The following is a 23,691-nucleotide window of genomic DNA, read 5'->3' on the forward strand; positions in this document are numbered from 1 at the left end:
TAAGTTAATTATATAATAAGTTATATACTAATATTAAGTAATATTAAATAATACTATATAATAATTAGTAATTTAATAGTAGATTTAACTGTAGGTATCTAGATATATAGTTAGAATCGAGGGGCTGATAATATAAAACGGGTCATTCACCTCACATGCTCACCAGTTGCTGCATATAGAGTTTCTGCCCGTCACACTGCAGAGCTCCACGCAGGCACTTACTTACTATGCTGTCACGATTATAACGTTGTGTTTAGACGTATCCAACTAGTGTCAGATTAATCAAGTCTCTCATTCACCTTGAGAATACAAGTTGTCGATCATATTGGCTCGTGCTTCAACTAATACTCGAGCCTACAGCTTCGGTGAGACTTCCTGAGCATGCACGCAGTATTCCCACCGGCTAGTATGCTAGGAGAATGCCGGTGCTATTTTAATTGCTTCTTCAGTGCCACAAGGAGTATCCTCGATGGTTGGCTATCTATTTGAAACAGGATCTTGGTTGACACAACAAGCTCCATATCTGTGAGCAAAGTTGTACAAGTGTAATCAAGATGAGACTGGAGTTTTGTTACAGTAGTTCAGGTGCTGTTGTCCATTGTATCAGGTAAATACACCCTCAAAAGGGATGAGAAAAGCATGGGTATCAGAGAGTCAAGCGCGTGCTCCGTAGTCACTGCGTGTAAGCTGCAGATCAACAACTATCAACGTGCAGAAAGACCCATTGAATGCAGGTGAACCCATGTAAGAATCAGCGGTGATGAGTGAGTTGTACAAGGGGTAAAAGTCCCTGAATTTCTCCCTCGTACTCGGAGTAGCAGGGAATGGCTGAGATAATAAAAAAATTGCATCAGCCATAATCCTTCGGACTTTGAGCCGCAGAATGAATGCATGAAAGATGCCCATATGTATAGAGTACATAGCCTGCAAGAGGATGGTTGAGGTGGAGTTTTGGTCAACTAGGGCTGATTTTGCAGACCGACCGTTACGTTGTCTTGAAAGAGTATCAAGGACTGGCTAACTGGCCAGAGTCAAAGAGTACCGTATCTATCGCGTGTAGCGATGCACCGTTTGTATAACGACATGTCGTTCCGTGGCCTCATTTGTTACCATACGATGTTTTGATAAGAACAGTGAGTGGTGGTCAGCACGAGAAAGCCACGCAGTTGATACGAAAATACAGAAGGGTTCAACGCCCGGAGTTCGGATTCGGGAGGGCCCGACCGCTGAGCCTCAGATGCTGACAGCACTAAAAATTGGCCCGACTCAGTGAGATGCTGACTGACGGTCGGAGGCCGGGGGTAAATGGCTTCCGACCTCCGGACTTGGGCAGGCATGGGATTGGAAGAAGCTACTGAAACGAGATTAGGTATGTCACTTGTCTCTTTTTATTCTGTGATCGGATCGTGGAGAGAGAGAAAGACAGCTCTAGCTCTGGGTTGAGAATCTGTCTCTGTCTTTGTCTCTGTGTGCGCTCGATCTGCGACTGTGATTGTGACTGCGACTGCGACTGCGACTGTACAACGATGGGCTCGATACTCGAACCTCATCGAGGTGACATGAAAACGGTACACAACGGCTTGTGCTATGGCGATACTAGCCCCTGTCATACAGCGTTGAATACAATGCTGAAGATATTGCTCAATATCCCAGGTTGAAATGGTGGAGCGAACTATAGACTCATAGTGTTCGGGTCGCTATCGTTTAGAGGGCAGAACTGAGTATTTTAATTAACCGACATGACAAACAGGCGAAGCATGCAATCAGATATACTAGACGTAGACATGGTGGTTGCCAAGTTTGCCGAACAGCCGGTCTTATTTCTTCCATTGTTCCAACCAACTCTCCACTGAAGAATGTCAGTAATCTAAGCGAAAGCGAGGGCCAATCGCGAGATATCCGGGGGATTCTTCCCGAATAAGGAAAACGTTTCGACGCCGCAGGACAAGGGTTCGCAGTAGCCGCTTGGTTGGAAAGAGGCAGGAGATTCAAATGTGGAGTAGAAGAAAAGTAAGCGCAGGATTCAGAGTGCAGAGCTCTGGCTCTGGCTCCGACTCCGACCTCGACCTGGCCCGGCGCTCTAGGCTGAGTAGATCCTCTAAAATGTTGTTGAATTACGGGCTGTCGGGTTACTGCACAAGTCCGAGCCATGCTTTCAAGACACTGGGTGACAACCAAGAGTCAGAATGTGTTCGGTGAGATGACTCAAAGGGTCACTAATGTAGGTATGTATGCGTGTACAGAGTAGGTACCTATCCACCGGGAAACAGATCGATCTGCGGACAGCCAAGATAATGAAAGATCTTAAGTCCGCTCCGTCTTACGGACTCATCAGATGGAGGGAGGACCTTCTGTACATTACAGTACACTCTAGGCCCATAAATCTTCAAGGGTCACCGCACAGCAAGCGGCGTAAAGTAGCGTATTTGCTGCATCTCGTAGTGGGGAGACCAGGTATTCCCGGTCCTCTTTTTGTATTCCGTCCGACAGCAAGGTACGCTAAGGCAGTCCGACTCGACGGTCTTGGTCTTGGTCTTGGTCTTGGTCTTGTCTTGTCTTGGTCCAAGTTATTTAAATAAATTGTTGGTGCTCTCAACTCTCAAACACGGTTTTGCTTTGCTATGATCTGATCTGATCTGACTTTGGTTAACAGCGGATAACGAACACTACATGAACGACAACCCTCCCATGGAACTTTGTGTCTATTTCTAACCAAACGACCTCTATCCAAACCAAACGAAACGATCGAAACACCTTTAACAACATCGGCACCGACCTCGGCTCTGTCTATTACAACTACTGATACTGGTGTCGCCAATACACCCAAGGGTGTTCTTCACCCCTTTAGAACTCGATACCTATCAGATCCTCGCTCTGGTCTAAGAGCAATAAAAACATAATCGCCATGGCCGATTTGTCGGAAAAGACTGCTGCTGCGACAAGCAGCAGCAACCCTTCGCGACCATCATCCTCAAGCCGTAGTGGCTCAACCGAGCAAGATGCAGTTCGCCAAGACAAACCAAACTCGAGCGACCCCGAAAATGAAAAGCTGGACCTAAAGAAAGCAGATTCAGCAATTGTCGTTCCTCCCAAAGCCGATTCCATCCAAGATCAGTACAAGCACTTGCCTTCAGATGAAGCCGAGGTTTTGCGACGCCAAGTCGTTAGTCCAGAAGTCAAGCAAGGCGTCGCTGTTTTGTACCGATACGCCTCGCGCAACGACATCATCATCATTGTAATCTCCAGTATCTGCGCTATTGCTGGTGGCGCTGCGCTACCTCTCATGACCGTTGTCTTTGGTAATCTCCAGGGCGTCTTCCAGGACTATTTTGTGAACCGAAGTCTGAGCTCTGGTGCTTTCAATGACAAACTGGTCCAGTTCGTCTTGTACTTTGTGTACCTCGGTATCGGCGAGTTTATTGTAGTGTACATCTCGACCTGTGGTTTCATTTACACTGGAGAGCACATCTCTGCCAAGATCCGCGAACACTACCTCGAAAGCTGTTTGCGCCAGAACATTGGTTTCTTCGATAAGCTCGGCGCTGGAGAAGTTACTACTCGAATCACATCCGATACCAATCTCATCCAGGATGGTATCTCTGAAAAGGTCTCCCTCACTCTTGCTGCCGTTGCGACATTCGTCTCCGCCTTTGTCATTGGTTTCATCAAGTACTGGAAGTTGACTCTGATTCTCTTCTCAACTGTCATTGCTCTCCTCCTCAACATGGGCGGTGGATCTACTTTCATCCTCAAGTACAACAAGCAGAGCTTGGAAGCTTACGCCCACGGTGGTAGTCTTGCGGATGAGGTCATCAGCTCTATTCGCAACGCCGTCGCTTTTGGAACCCAGGAGCGTCTGGCTCGCCAGTATGACGCCCATCTTAAGAATGCCGAGTATTTTGGGTTCCGTGTCAAGTCAGCTATTGCCTGCATGATCGCTGGAATGATGCTGGTCCTGTACCTTAACTATGGTCTAGCTTTCTGGCAGGGCAGCAAGATGCTTGTCGAAGGCGAAACCAGCCTCTCCAACATCCTGACAATTTTGATGGCCACAATGATCGGTGCATTCAACCTTGGTAACGTTGCCCCCAATGTTCAGGCGTTCACAAACGCTGTTGCGGCTGCTGCCAAGATCTTCAACACCATCGACCGAGTATCACCGCTCGACTCGTCCAGCGACGCAGGCGAGAAGCTTCAGCAAATTGAGGGCTCTATCCGACTTTCCAACATCAAGCACATCTACCCTTCTCGACCCGAAGTCACTGTCATGCAGGACGTAAGTCTCGATATCCCTGCCGGCAAGGTTACTGCTCTGGTGGGCGCATCCGGCTCCGGCAAGAGTACCATTGTTGGGTTAGTTGAACGTTTCTACGACCCTGTTCAGGGTAATGTTTACTTGGACGGACACGATATTTCCAAGCTTAACCTCCGTTGGTTGCGTCAGCAAATGGCTCTCGTCAGCCAGGAACCCACGCTCTTTGGTACCACCATCTTCAACAACATTCGTCACGGTTTGATTGGCACTGCCCATGAGGACGCAAGTGAGGAAAAGCAACGCGAACTGGTTATCGAAGCAGCCAAGAAGGCCAACGCCCACGACTTTGTGTCTGCCCTACCTGAAGGATATGAGACAAATGTCGGAGAGCGAGGTTTCCTCCTTTCTGGTGGTCAAAAACAGCGAATTGCTATTGCCCGTGCCGTTGTCTCTGACCCTAAGAGTAAGTTGCTGACTCTATTACTGATTGAGTATCAACTAACATGATTATAGTTCTGCTCCTTGACGAAGCTACATCCGCTCTGGACACCAAATCCGAGGGCGTGGTTCAAGCTGCTCTAGAAAACGCTGCTGAAGGCCGTACTACTATCACCATCGCTCATCGTCTGTCAACTATCAGAGATGCTCACAACATCGTCGTCATGTCTGAGGGCCGCATCGTGGAGCAGGGTACTCACAATGAACTTCTTGAGAAGAAGACCGCTTACTACAAGCTCGTCTCGGCTCAGAACATTGCTGCTGCAGAAGAAATGACCGCCGAGGAGCAAGCTGCCATCGACGAGGAAGAAGTTGAGCTTATGCGCAAGATGACCAGTGAGAAAGCGACAGCCACACTCGCCGACCCTAACGACGATATCGCCGCCAAGTTGAACCGCTCTACCACCTCGAAATCTGCTTCTAGTCTCGCCCTCCAAGGTCACAAGGCCGAGGACGAACGGGAATACGGAATGTGGACTCTGATCAAGCTTGTCGCTTCTTTCAACACAACAGAGTGGAAGCTCATGGTCGTCGGTCTCGTCTTCTCTGCTGTTTGCGGTGGAGGTAACCCTACTCAAGCTGGTAAGTTGAAGCCCTTTCGCTCTTCAAGGGATATCTCGTAGCGTTGCTAACTTTGATCCAGTCTTCTTTGCCAAACAGATCGTCACTTTGTCTCAGCCTATCACCGACACCAACCGCCACTCGGTCAAGAAAGACTCCGACTTTTGGAGTGCCATGTATCTTATGCTTGCTATTGTTCAGTTCTTGGCGTTTGTCATCCAGGGTGTCTTGTTCGCTCGATGCTCTGAGCGATTGGTGCATCGAGTTCGAGACCGCGCCTTCAGGACTATGCTTCGCCAAGATGTGGCCTTCTTTGACCGTGATGAGAACACCTCCGGTGCCCTCACTTCATTCCTTTCAACTGAAACAACTCACGTTGCTGGTCTGAGTGGTGTGACCCTCGGAACGCTGTTGATGGTTATCACCACGCTTGTTTCTGCCATGGTTGTCTCTTTGGCCATCGGCTGGAAGCTCTCGCTTGTGTGTATCTCAACTATTCCCGTCCTTTTGGGATGTGGTTTCTTCCGTTTCTACATGCTTGCACACTTCCAGCGTCGTTCCAAGGCCGCCTACGACTCATCGGCCAGTTTCGCTTCCGAGGCCATTTCCGCCATCCGAACCGTGGCAGCCCTGACACGAGAGGAAGATGTCCTGAACCAATACAAGAACTCGCTTGCTATCCAGCAAAGAAAGAGTCTGATCTCTGTCCTCAAGTCGTCCCTGCTTTACGCTGCTTCCCAGTCTCTGCTATTTGCTTGCTTCGCGCTGGGTTTCTGGTATGGCGGTACCCTTATCGGAAAGCTTGAATACACCATGTTCCAGTTCTTCCTCTGCTTCATGTCGATCATTTTCGGCGCTCAATCTGCCGGCACCATCTTCAGTTTCGCCCCTGATATGGGCAAAGCTCACCACTCAGCCGGAGAACTCAAGAAGCTGTTCGACAGACAACCCATTGTCGATACTTGGTCAGACAAGGGCGAGCGCCTACCTGAAGTTCAGGGCACTCTTGAGTTCCGCGATGTTCACTTCCGTTACCCAACAAGACCAGAACAGCCTGTCCTGCGTGGGCTTAACTTGACAGTGCGTCCTGGACAGTACATCGCCCTTGTTGGAGCCTCAGGTTGTGGAAAGAGTACCACAATTGCACTTTTGGAGCGATTCTACGACCCCCTCTCTGGTGGTGTCTATATTGACAACCACGAGATCAGCACCCTCAACATCAACGACTACCGATCACACATTGCGCTCGTCAGTCAGGAACCTACATTGTACCAAGGAACCATCAAGGAAAACATTCTTCTGGGTACTCCCCGCGAGGATGTCACAGACGCAGATCTGGAATTTGCATGCCGTGAAGCCAACATTTTCGACTTCATTGTGTCGCTTCCCGAGGGTTTCAACACCATAGTTGGTAGCAAGGGTGCGCTGTTGTCTGGTGGTCAGAAGCAACGAATCGCCATTGCACGCGCTTTGATCCGCGATCCCAAGATCCTTCTCCTTGACGAGGCGACATCAGCCCTGGATTCTGAGTCTGAGCATGTTGTACAAGCAGCGTTGGACAAGGCGGCTAAGGGCCGAACCACCATTGCTGTGGCGCATCGTCTCAGTACCATCCAGAAGGCTGATATCATCTACGTGTTCGACCAGGGTCGCATCGTGGAGCAAGGAACACACACGGAGTTGATGAAGAAGAACGGTCGTTATGCAGAGTTGGTCAACCTGCAGAGTCTTGAGAAGCAGAGGTAGAGAGAGAGGCATGCGTTTTATTTGGGAGAAAATATTGTGAGACTTTGCATGCATTGTACTGGCGTTGGGGCGACAACTTGATGGATGTCAAAATATGATGTGATATGTCCTTCCCTTTAGAAGGAAACACAGGGGTTATCTAGGGGCTATCTATTTTTATTACTGTTTATAATACCTGATGATGTGTATCATCTGATCAATCAACTCTCTTCAACCTTTTCAAGACTATGAATATCCTGCTGTTACACTATGATTGATTGTCGATCAACGCCAAGTCTCTAAGTGATAGAACGCCCGCCACATGGTTATCGCGTGTTGAATTCAAGGGATGCATGGCAGAAATCTCGATCATCGGGCTTTGGGATGCAAAAAATAAACAGCCTAGGAACTATTCTAAGACGGCATGATTTGAAGTAGTTATTTTGTCTTACAGACTGTCTCCAGTGACACTCAGGATGCCTCAGGTCAATGTACTCCACCAGGACACATGGAAGACAGGGAGAGGCAACCAAAAGAAGCATTGATCGTCACGGCAGGGAATGAAGAACTGGTCTCGACCATGACAGCTGAGAGACTCGATAGATTGAGTTTGTCGGCTGTAGGACAAAGTCGTGGAAATGGTAGCACAGCATTTAAACGACGATAATGGCTGAACGGGTCCATACAGAGGGAACAGCGGATAGTGACAGAAGTTGGCTATTTGGGTTAGCACTGGTTAGAAGAGAACTACGGTAGACGCGGCCTCTTTTGGTTGAACGGTTTAGCGGGGATAACGGTGAATTTGGTGATGAGGGTCACCGACTGTTTTAGACATTGTTTCTGATTGTCTCTCCAATGCCACGCGGCTGAAAAAGAAAGAATGAGGGGTTTTTTGTCTTGGTTGTGGTATTTGATGGAGAGACAGAAGATGTTGAATAGACTGTCGAGATGTCACGAGAATCAAGGTTTAATAATAATGAAAGTCGCGTGTGAACAAAGGTTGACGCTTTTAATTATCGCATCAGAGTTTAGTCCAGGCTACGTCTAGCTTAGCCTGAGCCAGGAGGGATCTCTTGGCAGGGGAGCAGAGTTTGTGATTGGATAGAAGCAAGGAAATTAAACGGAAAGCCATCAATTCTGCAAGGTACGCGAGAAGCAAGCTCCATGTGTTTTTTTAGACGGATCCAGTGGATATTTAGTCTGTCTACGTAGAGAGCCAGTAGAGGGGTCAATGGTTTGATGCTATTCTCACCTGAACAACCGTCAAGTGGCAGTGCCTATAGTTCCAACGCAAGGTTAGCCTGAAGCTGAGGACCGCTGTCACCGTCAGTTGAAAGAAACGAAACGTGGAGGGATCGAAACAAAACGGTGAGAATGAGTGTGCTGCATGCATCGGCGTTCAACTGATCCGTAGGGGTTAGAGTCAACTGGAATGAGGTGATTACCTACCTAGGCGTAGTAAAAAGATGACCCGTATGGATTATCGACTTATCCATGGCATAATGCGACTTGAAGGCTAGATGTGTATGCTATTTTTGTGGCTATGCCAACAGATGCTACCATTGCTACCAATGGTGGCTGGTCCGCCATGGGGAAGCGAAATTGGCCTGTCCACGCCGGGCTCCCCTCCCCTTTTCCGATTTCTTGAAAGTTGCCGGCTCGCCTACGTATCAAGGTCCGGTCGTTCTCTTAGGTGTCGGCACTATAGCTAGCGGTATACGTATGCTGGGAACATGGGCTAACTTGAACAGACATGTGTAACCCGGGGAATATGCTAAAGAGATCAAGGTACTAAGGTAGAACGTGAACGTGATGTAGCTGCATGTATGCGTATGCAATGCAGTGCCGTTCGGAGAATGGGCTCTCCCTAGAACACCGGTAGACGGTAGACGGGCCGGCATGAAACATTCAGGATTGGATGCTTGGGTTGTAGATGCTTGGTCTCTGTAGTCCGTGGTGGTGATAGTGACGGTGATACTACAACACCATCCAGACCAATGATTCTTAACTCTAACGAACCATTGACACGCAATCCATTGTCAATGTCCGTAGGCCTTTCCAATCAACAATGTCATCAAGTATTTACTGCAATGTCCTGTCGATTCACGACGTGACACACGTACAAACATAGACCATCTAGGATTCAATCAATAAACCGTCACGCTAAACAGCTACTACTGCAAGCCTCGGGAGAGGGTTTAATTATCCTTGCCTCCAAGCTATTCCAATGGATATTTTTTTCTTTCTTTTCAGGTGTTACGGAGTAGCATCAACCATTACAAGCAAGGCAAGACCCCCGGAGCCCCCCCTCCAGCTTAACCTTATGGGGGGAGTCACTATTGATTATCCCCTGTCATTCTCCTCTAGGCCCTCTCAAGCTCTCTCCACTCAATTCAATCTCTCATCAAGTGGTGAGATCGCCCTCTTGTTTTCCTTCTTGTTTTCCTTTCCTTTTTCTTGCGCGCTTCTTTGCCTTGCCTTACCGTTCGTTCCTTCAGCTGAGAACGGGTTCATGTTACAATTGAGCCTCAGGTCGCGTCGATCACTCGTTTCTAGACCCGCCAAACCGTTACAGCCTACACACACACACTCCTTACTTCTGACCTACCTACTACTCAACCACGTTCGTTTTCAACATCGATTGGATCTTTAGCAATCAGTCACTCGTTTTTTCCCCAATCAATAATTGCATCCTTGGCACTGAGACCTTCCCTCTTTACCAAAGTCACTGCAACCTTGCCGTACACCACCCAATACGTGTAAGCCAACAAAGGTATCTCTCTACCTAATAACAAGCAACCAATTCTTTGGCCATCCAATTCATCTCATCTCACTTCATCCCACCCCTGGCCATCCAATCCAATCTCGCAATCGCTACCTCAAGCACTGCATCACACTCGTTCTCGACCGTTTGGACCTCGCATGAACCCACAACCAACTCTCATTAATCTATCCACTCGCTACTGTTGCTGGCTACTCGACCACTACTGGAAACGCAATGCAACAACGACAACACTAATAAAACAAACAAACATATCCACCCTAACCACCAACTATTACTCTCTCTACTCACTTAATACTGTCATTTCTCTCTTTCTCTTTCTTTGCTTGTTGCATTCGCTACAGTTTCTGCTTCATCAACAAACTTTTGCTCAGACACCTAAACTACCTTGTTTTGTGTCATTCCGGGTCCATCATAGTGAAACACATTCAATCTTGTTATTGTCTGTGCTGCCAATTCACTTGAACCTTGTACAGCCTCGTCACTGTCATCACTGACGCAGTATCTGTACATAAACAAAATCCACCCAGATTTCTTCTTGGCTGACTTCGCCCCTCCGCTCGATATCATGGCTTCAACATCACCACCTGCCTCCACGGCCCAAATTCGACCCAGACTATCAAACTCCCCCGCGCCTCGCTTAAGGATAGCCTTGGCGTTTTTCTTGCTACTGGCATGTCTTACCTCCACAGTCCTAGCGAGACCTGAGACACCGTCATCTTCACTTCGACATAGACATCGCATACCTCCCGTCAAACGAATAGATCTACACCGGCGCAAGGAATCAAGCAAAGATGAAGAAGACGACGATGAGATTGTTCACTCAATAATCCCCTCCAAAACCGCGAGTGGATCCAAGCCTACCACAGTTTCCATCCAACGTGCCGCCAAAACCGCCGCCTCAACGAGCACACCTCTGCCCGAAGCCTTTGACGGAAACTTGGCTGCCGAACTCTCAGTTACATCCGATAATAGCAACTGTCCCGCCTTCCTCAACAGTGTTCTCTCCGACCCTTCTTACGAAACATGTTACCCACTCTCAATGATGATCCAGGTAAGTTGAGAGTTGGCGGAAGTTTGTGAGATCACAACTCCTAACAGCATCCCAGACATCTCGCGGCTTCTTTGAAGCTCAGAGGCAACTCCTTAGTATCGTCCGAGTTCTCGATGCAACCTGCGCAGCCAATGTCACATACTGTACCGACTTCTTCGATTCCGCAGCTCGCAACCTTACAACATCCGAAAACTGCAAGAGCGAGATAGAATCAGGTAACAGCGTCGTCAAGCAGTTTCTAACCGGCTTGAAATCATACGAGGTCATGTACAAGGCTACCTGTCTGCAAACCCCCCAGGACGACATGTACTGCTATGCCAACGCTGTTACAAACACCACAACCGCCGCCAACGCCTACTTCTACTATCTCCCCTACAACCTCACCCTGCCCGGCAGTACCAACCCTTCATGCGGCTTCTGCACGCAAGAGACCATGAACATCTACCACGCCGCGTCCGAAGATCGTTCACAACCCGTTGCCCTTACATACGAGGCCGCAGCTCGACAAGTCAACACTCTTTGCGGTCCAGATTTCGTCAACGGCACCCTGCCCCCAGAAGAAACCAACGTTGCACATGCATTTGCACCTTCTTGGGTTGGGTTGACACTCACTCTCGCCAGCGTTGCATTATTTAATGCTGTGTTATAGAACACCAAATCCTGTGCAACGACATTTCAACCGCATTTATTCTTTTCGGCCGATTCTCGACCGGTTTTGTTTTAATACGTTACGACTGCAAATTCTATATGCCTAGAATTTTGTGCCTTTTTGTTTCACGATCGCAACTTGGCATATTTTATGACTTGATACCCTCGAACCCTTTAATTCTTCTTCTTTTTTCTTTCGCCAATATGGCTTGGACAACTAAGCCATTGGTTATAGAGGCAGACCCGTTCTGCGATGTTACAACATATAATATTATTTTTCGAGGAAGCACATGCGCCTTCCTCCCCCTTTTCTGCCATAATCGACTTGGCACCTTCTTTCACTGGGTTTTAGAAAGGATTGGTTTTGATTTTAGAAAGAACAAAAAGCGAGCACAGCCCGGAGTTTCTTCACAGCGGCATTTATTGGTTACAGCGGGTTTTTGGGCGACTGTGTGGGTGAGCCTGGGACATGATAGATAGACTGGGACCTTTTTAAGGAGTGGTAGAAATACCAACAGGAAATCGTGGAATAGAGAAGACTTGGGTTTTCTAAACGGGAGGAGGGAGACATGATGATGGAACGTATCGATGGCCAATTGTCTGCACAGCGAGCATGATTCATCACGCGCATGAAGCTCGAGGGAATGGATTTATGTAGGACATGGGCAATGGAGTAGAAGAACGATATCAAGAATATCTGTTAAACAGTGGCTTCGCTCATGATGGTGATTTATTGCATGAGAAATTTGACTGTTGCCAAGGGGTCGCGTCATAGCTCACCTCATGCAACATGCATGTGCACTTCTCATGTTCTTGTCATCTTCTCGTCTGACCTGTACAGCATATCGCGATAGATGATGCCAGGTTCAAGAAGGGAGAGGCAAAGTCTTGATTAATAGTTAGGTAGTCTACTGAGCCTTTCGTGACTATGTCGTCAACAGATAATTCACATGCCGAAACTGCAGCAGATCTCGTGGCATGTCCAAGCCATTGCCTCCAGGATGAACTATAACGGTATCAGATTAAGAAGAGCCTAACAAAGTTGATGTTTATCATCATCATCATATTGAAGATGCATTCAACGGGCCATTCTTCGAGACTTCTATTCCTTGCATAGACTTTCTAAGTAGTTTAATCAACAGTTTCATCTGTGGTCCAAGAAGTGAAGAGGCTGCTTTTCTCGAATCAATATTCTAACCAACTCTGACATCAGATGCTTATGCTCACTGTAAGCCCATCCCCATCCTGTATGTTGTCTATCGGTACCCTTCAAGAGGATCAAATCCAACGACAATCTCAGTCTTCGCTTAGATGATTCGACTTGAGTAACCAGCACAGAACAGTCACCCTTGGACTTGGTCAAATACAACCTTAACGTGTTCTAATATGACATCTAACGTAATTGACAAGCCCCGAATCTGACATCGATCGGGTAATTAGTTGACATCTACCGATGTGAGAGCCATCTAGGTTCTAAAGCGGTACAAACCTGTATTGAGCCCAACCAAATTGGTGGTCGGGTTTTCTCTCACAGTATCCGTACCTTGGTAGTTTGAACTTAAAATTGGGTTTTAGAGTTTACGTCAAGCGGGTATAATTTGCCCGGTTCCTCGTGGCTGGCGATCTGTAGTTCACGCTGTCGAGTGTTGGTCTCATTTATCCGTATTACTGTCGTATTTCTGGGGTAATCTTTTCCAGATCACTGTCCCTTTTCCCCTCGTGAGAGATAGCACATTTGCGTTTAATTGGTTATATTTATCAGCTCGTTCACTTCTGGGCAGGCTTGATTAGCAGGTTACCCCAATGGTCATCGCGCTTCCCGCAGGGAGGGAGCCCAACATGCTAACTACAAGTCAACCAAAGGCAACCCTCAGAAGCCGTTCCTTTAGTAGCTATTGGACGTGTGTCCAAAATGTACATATACAAACCAGCAGTTCGGGACCGAGTGACATCTCCAATGTCGTGAAACCTAGCCAAGCAATGAGATCAAGCCGCTGCAACGATAGGGGTCCATGCACAGTAAAACTGAACCAAGACCGTGGAACTGGTTGGCGCACTCATGCAAGGAAGTACTCAGGATCCAATGGCTGGTGGGCGGCTTGTCGACAAACAATGCAGGCGAGTCTGTGCGGCGATGTATCTCGATTTAAGTTCAAGTTATTAAGCATAGATTTTGAATTTACTATAGCGGCCCAGAAATTACCATCGAATTGTGACTCTGTAGGCAAATAGTGACTCTCTGTGGGAATAGACCTAGATGTTGCAATGACAATCACGACAACGGTGTCTGGTGTGCGATTTCAAGCTGCAAGCATCGGAGTTTAGTTACGGACTAGCGGTAACAATTGAGGAAGCATAGGGCGGCAAAGCGGACTTTGATACGCGCTCATATCAATTGAATCACAGGGTATCATTATAGAGCACCCACACACAAGACTCTACGACATGACCCTCAGGGTATCAGGAAAATTGACCGCTGGGAGCATAAGAGACAAAATTATCAGGGCAGCTTCGGTCACTTAGACTATGCTTCTTAGACTACTTATTTTTATGACCTAAGACTTAGGAGGCCAACTTTTCTGTTACCCACTAGATGACATGTCATAGATTCTAGGTAGGTAGGTTGGGGCCCGACTCGTTTGCTGGTTAGAGCAGAGCGCGGGAAAAAGGCCCCGATTTCCGTAACCTAACGAACCACACTGCAGGCTGGCCAGTAATTTGACTGAATGTGAGAAATGGTGCGTAACTAACTAACCAAATACTCAACCAGTGTGTGCTAACCTGGTGGTCTAGTTGTTCACCCAGGCTCCGGGTTCATGGGGATCTCGCGAATCGAGTGAACATCATCGCACCACTGCAGTCCACACTGGTGCAGTACCCGTACTGTATTGTATGTATGCTGTAAATCGTGGGCAATGCCCAGATATACAAAGAGACTGGAAAGTGACTTGACGCGAGTCAGAAATGAAACTAGTTGCAAAGGGCTGACAGGTATTTGAGCTAAAAAGCAAAATTGTGGCGCCACAATCATATTCAGTGCAACATTGGAGAGGTGAGGTGCGCGTTCTGATGATGTTTCTTTAGCACGCGATGAATTATTACCGACTCTTTGAACGATGTGAAACGTGCAACGCAAGTCGGTGATTGTGAGCAACACTGTACCCCTGTAGCCGGGCAAGAAGAAGATGCTACACCGGATATAAAGTTGCATCGTCGGCTGGCACCACAATTTTTGTCGAGGAATTTGCAGTTTGTCACAGCTAAACGTTGGTCTCCCTCATCTCCATTGGGGCTTTGTAGCTAGTCAAGTTAGCCGGAAAGACTCCTGTACCAAATGTGCCAATCAGCGCCGTTCCCGTTAATGAAACGGCACGGAACGCAAGACAAAGTAACGGTTGCATTGAGCGATGACCAAGCCTCCTGTAGCTACATATTTGGGTAGTCCATGGTAAGTAAACGCGGTGGCGTTGACGCCAGCTCTGAGCGCCTAACAGCCAACAAGTATCCGTACCTAAACTTGAGGATAACAGTACCGATCGTAGTTTTAGCAGATGACCGTAATAGGACGTGACTGCATAAGACAAGAACTGCACTGTCTCTTTTTGGACATCCCTATCAGTTCGGCTAGAAGGGCTCAGCGTCAGTACTGTACTTTGCCATTTCATACATTATCGTTCTGAAGCTGGACATAACGATCCGTGGGTATCGCAGATCCGAGACCGACATCAAAGTCAGCCCGGGCGTGATGGTATGGACGCGCGTGACGGATGACAGTTGACAGCTGCCATCGTCTTAGCTAGTCCTATCAATGGCTTAGATTGATTGATGAAAGATCCAAGCTGAGGCACGTATGAGATAACCTTTGACTTAGCCTTGCTACAGGTGCCTTAATTAGACACGAAGGAGCTACTGCGAGATTGAGTTCACATCAGCTTGGCAGGTGCTGTCTACACAGCACCTGCCTAGTCCATTGGTGGTTAGGTAGTTGGTGATCAGATAGGCCAGAGATGGGCAAGTACGGTAGCTTTATGAAAGGTGCAAGTGTTGGTTTCAGCAAGTTAGGGAAGGAAATGATGGCAGTCTCCCTTCCCGGTTACCTAGAGCACAGGCGAGAGTTGAATACAGGAAAGAACACCCACAACGGCTCGCCTGTTCGTGGAGACAGGTAGAATGAGCTCGTGGGGAAGGAAGCACAGTCCTCTGCCAATTCCTGAGGTAAGTCCGCGGGTCCTTACGTGGACCTCATCCCTCACTTTTCCCTCCGAATCATTACCTAGATACAGATCTGTCCCTTTGATCAAGCTGCGGGCATGATAACTTGTTGATCATTGTGCTAACTCTCGAGTGTTTCTGAATGTCAGATGGTAAGTATCTCTTTTCGATGATCGACCCGCCCGGGTCCACATATACCCATATACCCATCTTAGGTCTACGGATACCCTACCGTGTCTGTCTTGCCTGCAGTACTACGATCCTCGCAGAAGACTCGCCTCGCATCTGCGCCGTCGCTCCGCTCTAGGAGGTTCAAGATCCTGGACTCGTTACTGCATGCTTAGCGTGCACACCTAAGAGATGCAGTAGGCACTTTGTGGTCCAGTGTCGTAGGTAACCGAGCACCTTCACTAACGTCTTACTTCACTCTATCCAGCCACTCACCTGTTTTATTGCTTTCCCTTGCGACATACAAAGGCATGCTCTATTGTCTGCTCGTACCTGGCATTGGTTGTGGACCGAGAACAACTAAGCTAAGACGATGCAAGTGGTACATTTCATGTCCAGGGCAGGCTCCTCTACCAGGTAATGGAAATTGTTTAATAATCCTGGACAACTAAGCTCGGGTTTCCCCCCCCTGCCGTTACCCCTTCCTTTAAATCATTGTCCATAATGATTCACAACTACCGTTCCTTAACCCATATATCGAATCGTATCTCCGGCTCAGGCTTGCAGAGCACTTTCAGACTCACTTGACTCGGCTTTAGCACTTCCTCACCCATATTGCTACCGTCACCAAATTCAACAAACTCAGCTCCGCCGCCTTTAGTCCTCATCCGACACCTCAAGGCAATATCAACCATATTTAAAGTTCGCACACTTCTACATGGTGTCCGCCTCAGCCGTCCGAAACCCTTGGCCTCGAACCATTTTGTTTGTGGCTGCAATTTGACGGCGTTGCTCAATATTATATTATACATCTCTTCGCGTCTGGCTGATGAGCAACGAGTGATTTCACCTCCTCGTCACCCTCGCATCTACCTGCGCTAGACTCGCCTCTTGTCACTGTCGGATTGGCCTGCACGTGGTGTCCTACTTACAGGTCCTACTCTGGGTTGTCATATCTCTGCTGCAGGCTTGCTCAGGCTCGGCATAGACCAAATCCGGTTCTCTGTGGGTGTGTGTGGTCACGACTCGCCCACTTCGTCTCTCCATATCGTACACCGCAAAACCCCGGTTGCCCACGGCATCTCAATCCTACATCACTATTCTTTCCAGGCGCTTACTGCACCGCAGCGTGTATCATATCGCCTCTTTCCTTCGTTCTTTTTTCCTTCTTCTTTTTCTTGTTTCTGGGCATTGCTGTGTGCTCATCAACACTCCCAGTCTACCAGTGATCTCAGTCTCCCATTAATGTGCTTGTCTCACATAAAGACTTGGATTTATCTCAGTCCATAGCCTTTCTTTAGACCGACGGCCTCGTCCATTTGCTCGATATATACACCTCATGTCACCACTGGATACAGTGCTAATCTAGCTCACTCCCCTCCATTGCCCGTACAGTGGAACCGCCCGCATTCCGTTTTACAGCCAGCTCCCTGGAAGTGGTGGGCTACTTGCTGGGCCCTTCCCGTCTTTCGTCCTTTCTGGCTTGGACCATTCTACTCCCATTGGACATTGCAGAAGGGCTTGTATGGGGTGCCTGGTCTATGTAAGTTCACCATCGACGCAAGCGATCTGAGCCGCCACTGACCTCCACCAAGCTAATAGGTTCGACTGCCAGCACCCTTCTTTACCGTACATACAACTCCCTAATAGTCCTCTCCGACTTCCACCACGTCTATGCTTCTTAAAGTTGTGAGTGCCGCCTAGATCTCACTACGCCTACCAGCAAGCACCCAGACCATGTCGGAAGCCATGCCTCTGCCATACACAACTGTTACGAGCTGGCCCCCAGGCACGTATCACAGTCCTCGAGGACCAACACATCCTCAATCCATACTCCAGTATGAACACCAGCTACATCATCCAGCAAGCTATAACGGCAGCGCACCTGAAAACCGTCGCCCTTCACAGCTGCAGACCTCGCAACACCCGAGAACTAGCCATGTCCACCAATTAGCCGACATGTCGAGCTCTATTCCGCAACACCCATATCCTCCGCAGCCGCTTGGGGTACACCCCCACTATTCTGTTAGCAACATGGCCGGCTATCACGAAAGATTCGGCAGCAGACAAGGTCACCACTCGACTCACCCTTCGCATTCAACACCAGGAGAGCAAATGCCTTCATTAGCAAATGCTCAACCCGTAGCAACAAACGATGTGCAGCCTACGCATCGTACGGGGTATCAAATCACGGGGTATCAATTTGACCCAAGAGCTCCTCCGACTGCCAGTGGACCACATGATTTGGTCAGCCCTATGATGTCTCCTGCCGAACTACGACCGGATCATATGAGAATATCGGATCTTGTTGTCTCTGGCCGAAGTAACGCGGGAGCCATGTACGGTAGCACACAACCACATGGCATATCCTACAGTCTTAAAATACGACAACAACCGGTCGCGGCTAGATCGTGTGGCTTCGGCGAAAGGGACCGAAGAGTGATTGATCCGCCTCCAATCGTTCAACTTATCATTGAGGGCCCAAATCTTACCAAAGACGAGCTTTCCAAACATCTTCGATACCCCCATTATGTTATGAGCTGCTCTATCGTCGACGAGACAGGAGCCCATGACGCATCTTTCATGCCTGAGGAGTATCGGCAACAGCGCCGACTTATGGGGTCGTTAGTCAACGCCCCTTTTGTTGGCAAGGATGAGCACGGCGAAGAAGGAACTTTCTTCTGCTTTGCGGACTTATCTTGCAGAACCCCAGGGTCGTTTCGACTCAAGTTCAGCATGGCCAAAATCGACCCTCTTCGCGGAAAGGAAGTGGGACGTTTTCCCAATCTTGCTCAAGCCCAAACTGAAGTTTTCACGGTCTACACAGCAAAGGATTTCCCGGGAATGCAAGCAAGCACGAAACTGACCAAGCGGCTCAAAGAGCAAGGATGCATCATTTCTATTAAGAAAGGGAATGATCGATCTAAGAATGCTAGAAGCCACGACGATTCAAGCGAGGGAGATCAAGACGATGGTGAGATTGCAGCGCAAAGCAAGAGGCGGCGGCGCTCTACACGACAATAGGTATACGATGTGATATATACGGCGTTATTTGATATTATATGCAGGACATGCCAGGCATACACGACCAAGGCTGGAGCAATATGGCGTTACCTGGATCAACGATACTATCTCGGTGTTTCTGTGTTCTGTTTTAGGCCTAAGAACCCAGCACGCTCATCAGACAATGAGTTTACTTTGTACCAGCAAGGCACTTCTCGGATAAAATAATGGTATTCTATTTGCTGGCAAAGGTTGTCTTCCTCTCGCGTCTATAAGGGAAGAAAAGGTGCTCAGGCGATTGCCTTCTTGACTGTCCTATCTCAACTCTAGCTCCCAGCTGCTTGCTTGAGCCCCTTGTCGGGTTGGCTCTCGGATTGTTGAGTCAAGTCCAAGAAGGTATTTTGTGTCAGCAAACCCTCAAACGGTTAGTAGCTAAACAGACTCGGCGAGCTCGGCTCACAGACACGATTGTTGTGATTCTTTATCAGCGAGTTACGTCCATCAGAGACCACAGAACTATCTAACACGAGCATATCTCGCGCGTCTCACGCCTTTGTAGGGAGAATGCGGTGTGCTCATCTGACTACCAGTCTGAGTTTGTGGCGAACGACCAACCGGGGAAGCCCTAGAACAGCTACGACAACAAGATACCGGCATGCCATATGTGACTCAACAACCAACAACCAAATGTAGTAAGATTCGTGGGAGTATACTGTCAGTGAGACATCCACTCAGTGATGCGATTGGATCCGATACGTATGAGGAAGCAACCTGCAGTGGTTGGGCATGAAATAGTTGAAGACAGGCATGACTACATGATGCGAGGGAAAGGCAAGGCCTTTGGTATATGGGATTACGGGATAGAATCACATTCCACTAGTGCGCTATGGGTGAAATATGGAGAATCGGCTTCCTCGCTTGTCCACGAACAGAATACAGCCAAAACAAAGAACGAGGTACATTTGAAGCTTTTGGACATGACATGTCACTATCCTACCTAGCTCACACTTGCATGGAAGAGGCAGGTTTGATCATAAGAGTATCAGGTGCCAACGATGGCTTTTTTGCAAGTCAGCATGGCTATTTCTAAGCCTTCCAAGCTCACTTACCTCGCCCAACAAAGAGGGAGGCTAGAAGCCGGGAGGATATCCTGGTGGTTGGCAACCACAATACCACCCTACTTTAAGTTGATCGGCAACTAACTTAGCGTGGAGATGGGATGGTTTCGCCTAGGGGAAAGGTAGCCTATCTAGCAGCTTAGCTGCCCAGTCAGACGAGCAAGGGTCCCCTCTGGTTACACAAGACACGAAAAGGCGGCGAATCGGCATCCCTCACAGCTCCTTGGCAACAATTCTGGTTATTCCCATGATGCCTACAATCTCATCATCCAACGAATTCAGTACATATTTTGTTCCATTCAAGGGGCAACTGAGCCATTCGGACTGTTCACTGGACCAACGCTCATGAACTACAATTGACGTTGACAGAAACAGATATCAGTGCATGGCAAGGGATCTCAAGAACCTCGCCTGCATTTTTGTCTTGATGGTGTTGGAAAGAAAGTATGGAGGCGTATAATTGACGCTGATGCTATCGAATCGTAGATCTCCGAGATCTGCAATTTTTCCCAGAACAAGTGACATGCTTTGCCATATCAAAGTTCCGACACGTTAACGTCAACTGCCTATCTGCCAAAAGAAGGGGCCTCTTGCGAGTGAATTGCTTTTGACTCAGGCCGCAGCCCTCTGCCGGTTGCGGAGAACGACCGAGGCGAGATGTGAAAGATTATATCACACTGCAACATTCCAACCCATCCTATATTGATTGGTGCATGAGCGACATGCGGATACAAGGGGCCTGGTCGGTCTGATACAGTTTTCTGTGAATCGCGTTGGTTGTTTGGCATGCTAAGAAAGGGCCGGAGATGTTGAAATACTATGAGATATACAGGAGCTCAAGAAGTCATCGTGCCGATGAGGCATCTTGATGCTGTCTGCTCACACCCTCGACAGAATTTGCAAAAGAAACTCCTTTCGGTTTTGGTCAAAAAATGTGTCAGCCATTGATACTTTACGGGGAGGGGTCCTCAACCACATCTGGCCTCAAAGACCGGAAATGGCACTCAACTTGCAAGAGAAAGTCAGTTCTCCTTGAATACGCATGACCAGGTCATATGTCTCCGGAGAAGATCCGATTTATCAACACGCCCAATTGCCACATCGTACGATCCTTTTCAACGGTGGTTGTCTCAGCGCAGACTGCAACTTTAATTTGCTTCTTGGCGTGAGGCGCTATTTTGCTGCGCTCTTCTATACTTGATCGGGAAGTATCTACATCCCTACATCTCCATGTTGTGAGTCAGAAATCACGATCTCCCGAAAATATTTACCATATCAGATCATGACTGCATGTGCATCACAAGAGGTTTCCCCCGTGCATCTTAAATCGTGGGGCAAGACATCAAATACGGCATCCAGACACTTCTGTGGCTTGCATGTGCATTGAGTGATATGCACATACATCCAGACATGCAGGAAACTTGATACGTGCATATGAGTGGTCCAATGATGTCTTATTACAAGTCAATTCATACATATAAGGGCTCTGTATACTGTTATGGGGCGCAGGTCTTGGCCTGTTGGTGGCGTTGTTTCTATCGCTTACCTAGCCGACATGGCAAACACCAAGGGGCTTCATGCGTGATGATGATGCGAGAATTAGGAATACGGAAAGAAGATAATTTCCTAACCAGCCTTTGCATATTTGTTGCTGTGTTGTCTTGTTTTCTAAGACAGTTATGCATAACGGTGACTATGTGATGCACTCGTCCCGAAAGATTTCGAGTGGGAGATATTGGAGAACTGTATGAATCGGTAGATGGGGGTTCCAATATAACACATTGAGCCTTGCCACTACAGACATGGCTAAAACATCGAGCAAGGTCAAGGTCCTCGGCATAAGTGCTGCTTCACGGCTTAATGCAGGTTTTGCTTAACACATTCAGTGCCAAGTCTGTAACTAGAAACATGGCTTCGATCCACGGTACTTGTCACTGCAATATCCCTATTTCCTCGCAAGTTCTATTGTATAGATCTAACATCTCTTGATAGTTCTCGAAACTCATCCATATAACGGGTTCTTGTTGTTATGTAGTGATTAACCCTGTTCTTCTAGCCTGTGATTCGATGTCTGCAGAGTTTAAGCGATGAGATATCCCATGACACTGGCTTCATTCTCACATCTTAAAAATCAATGGTGAGATTTATTAACAATACACGAGTATACTGGCGACTGTTGATTCTCTTTCTTATAGGAAGTTTTATTGCTATAATTTTTATTAACGGCAAGTATGATTAAAATCCTAGTGGCTGTTATGACCGGTGTGACTGATATACTTCAAAACGTTTTGGCAGAAAGGTTCTTAGAGAGTCGTCCGATTCACGTGTTACAGTATAACCATAGATTTTCTCAGCTTCTATAACATGAGATGTAGAGCTCTTGATCTTGGATATTACCATGCTTGCCACACCTCAGTTCCGGACAGTTGTCATTGTTCCTGCCAACTCACACAAAAGAGACACTATGTAGTAGTCGTGGACCATGGCAGTCTTATTGTATAGAGTCGTGTTTGAGTGGTTTCAAGGAGCTATAAGTAATACTCATAACAAGAATCACGAGTGCTTATGTGTATCTGTTCCTGGATCACGATGGTCGTGGCTTTCATAACAACCCAAGAAGAGGACACGCAAATTCATCGTCATGGCGCGTCTATTCTCTAACAAACACTACCGCACTCAGTAAAGTCTCTAAAGTCATTGCTTCCTTGCCAGCTTTGTCTTTTCTCGTCGCTAGATGTAAATTTAACATGAGAATACATTATGTTAGATGTCTCAATGTTCACTGCTTACCCTGCAGTTGAGCAGAGATTCAACTAACATGGAGAACACAGCTTTCGTTAAAGAAGCGTATGAATTGGAGTGCGGCTACTTGCATGACATATCCTGGCACGTGTATCTCTCGTGTAACGATGCTCTGCACGAAATGACGGTGAGTCCACGGCTACAATTGCCCTCTACGTCTTAGACTTGATCGCATCTGGCCGAGCAAACACATGGAAATATATACGAACGGGTTCTGGCAGCTTGCATGAGCTGTGAAATTAATCAATCGGAGGGAGATGCAGCTTGCCGATGATGTAGTAGCGGGTGAGTGCTTGATCGAAGTTATCGTCACCCAAGAGTGAGGACAATGCGCATGTCGACGCAGGGATCATTGGAGGGGACTACCTGGCTTTGAACTTATTGATTTGCATGGCTAGATATATGAAGGGTTTCAAATGCGGCTGGAAGTAGCGGGGGAATCTGGCTTGCGTAGCATGCATCACCTGACCAGTACTCGTCACAGTTGATTTGTCGATAGAACATAATTTGTATCGAATTGGGAAGATAGTCTAGGCATTAGTTGAACCACAATGTATTATAGGAGCGTGGAGTAAGTGATGAATAGTTCTCATGAAGTTCCCATGACGACTTATGCTAGCATGAGAAGAATAAGATTGCTGAGATTGTGTAGATGCAATATACGGGCGGGCGTTGTCCTTCAACTGTGACATAGCAGAGCTTGTGGAACTTGTCAACTCTAACTATAAACTAGCCATTTATTTGATCGAGAAATATTCTTTAGATTAGCAAAAGAAACAAAAAGACTCTCGAAAGTTCTCAGTTCGTTGAGACTGTAACATGTGTAATCCCAGAGTGATGATATCCCATAGTTACAAGGAACGGA

At 47.7% G+C, this 23,691-nt stretch overlaps 3 protein-coding genes across 3 annotated transcripts, besides 2 other annotated features; all 3 read left to right on the forward strand.

Annotated features, from left to right (window-relative positions):
• Window positions 1-4: 4 nt before the first annotated feature.
• Window positions 5-88: a repeat region.
• Window positions 89-1,446: 1,358 nt separating this feature from the next.
• Window positions 1,447-1,469: a microsatellite.
• A 1,436-nt stretch (window positions 1,470-2,905) lies between these two features.
• FPSE_11895 (uncharacterized protein) lies at window positions 2,906-7,060 on the forward strand (the record flags this gene model as incomplete). The annotated part of the gene is made up of 3 exons (XM_009265012.1): window positions 2,906-4,718; window positions 4,769-5,335; window positions 5,397-7,060. The coding sequence occupies 3 exons, from the start codon at window positions 2,906-2,908 to the stop codon at window positions 7,058-7,060; spliced, it is 4,044 nt and encodes a 1,347-aa protein (XP_009263287.1).
• A 3,329-nt stretch (window positions 7,061-10,389) lies between these two features.
• FPSE_11894 (uncharacterized protein) lies at window positions 10,390-11,524 on the forward strand (the record flags this gene model as incomplete). The annotated part of the gene is made up of 2 exons (XM_009265011.1): window positions 10,390-10,875; window positions 10,931-11,524. 2 exons carry the CDS (start codon window positions 10,390-10,392, stop codon window positions 11,522-11,524), a joined length of 1,080 nt encoding a protein of 359 aa, XP_009263286.1.
• Window positions 11,525-17,640: 6,116 nt separating this feature from the next.
• FPSE_11893 (uncharacterized protein) lies at window positions 17,641-18,927 on the forward strand (the record flags this gene model as incomplete). Its single annotated transcript, XM_009265010.1, has 1 exon — window positions 17,641-18,927. One exon carries the CDS (start codon window positions 17,641-17,643, stop codon window positions 18,925-18,927), a length of 1,287 nt encoding a protein of 428 aa, XP_009263285.1.
• Between the last annotated feature and the right edge of the window lie 4,764 nt (window positions 18,928-23,691).

This window comes from Fusarium pseudograminearum, chromosome 4 (genome assembly GCF_000303195.2).
Source record: "Fusarium pseudograminearum CS3096 chromosome 4, whole genome shotgun sequence".
NCBI classification, from domain to species: Eukaryota; Fungi; Ascomycota; class Sordariomycetes; order Hypocreales; family Nectriaceae; genus Fusarium; species Fusarium pseudograminearum.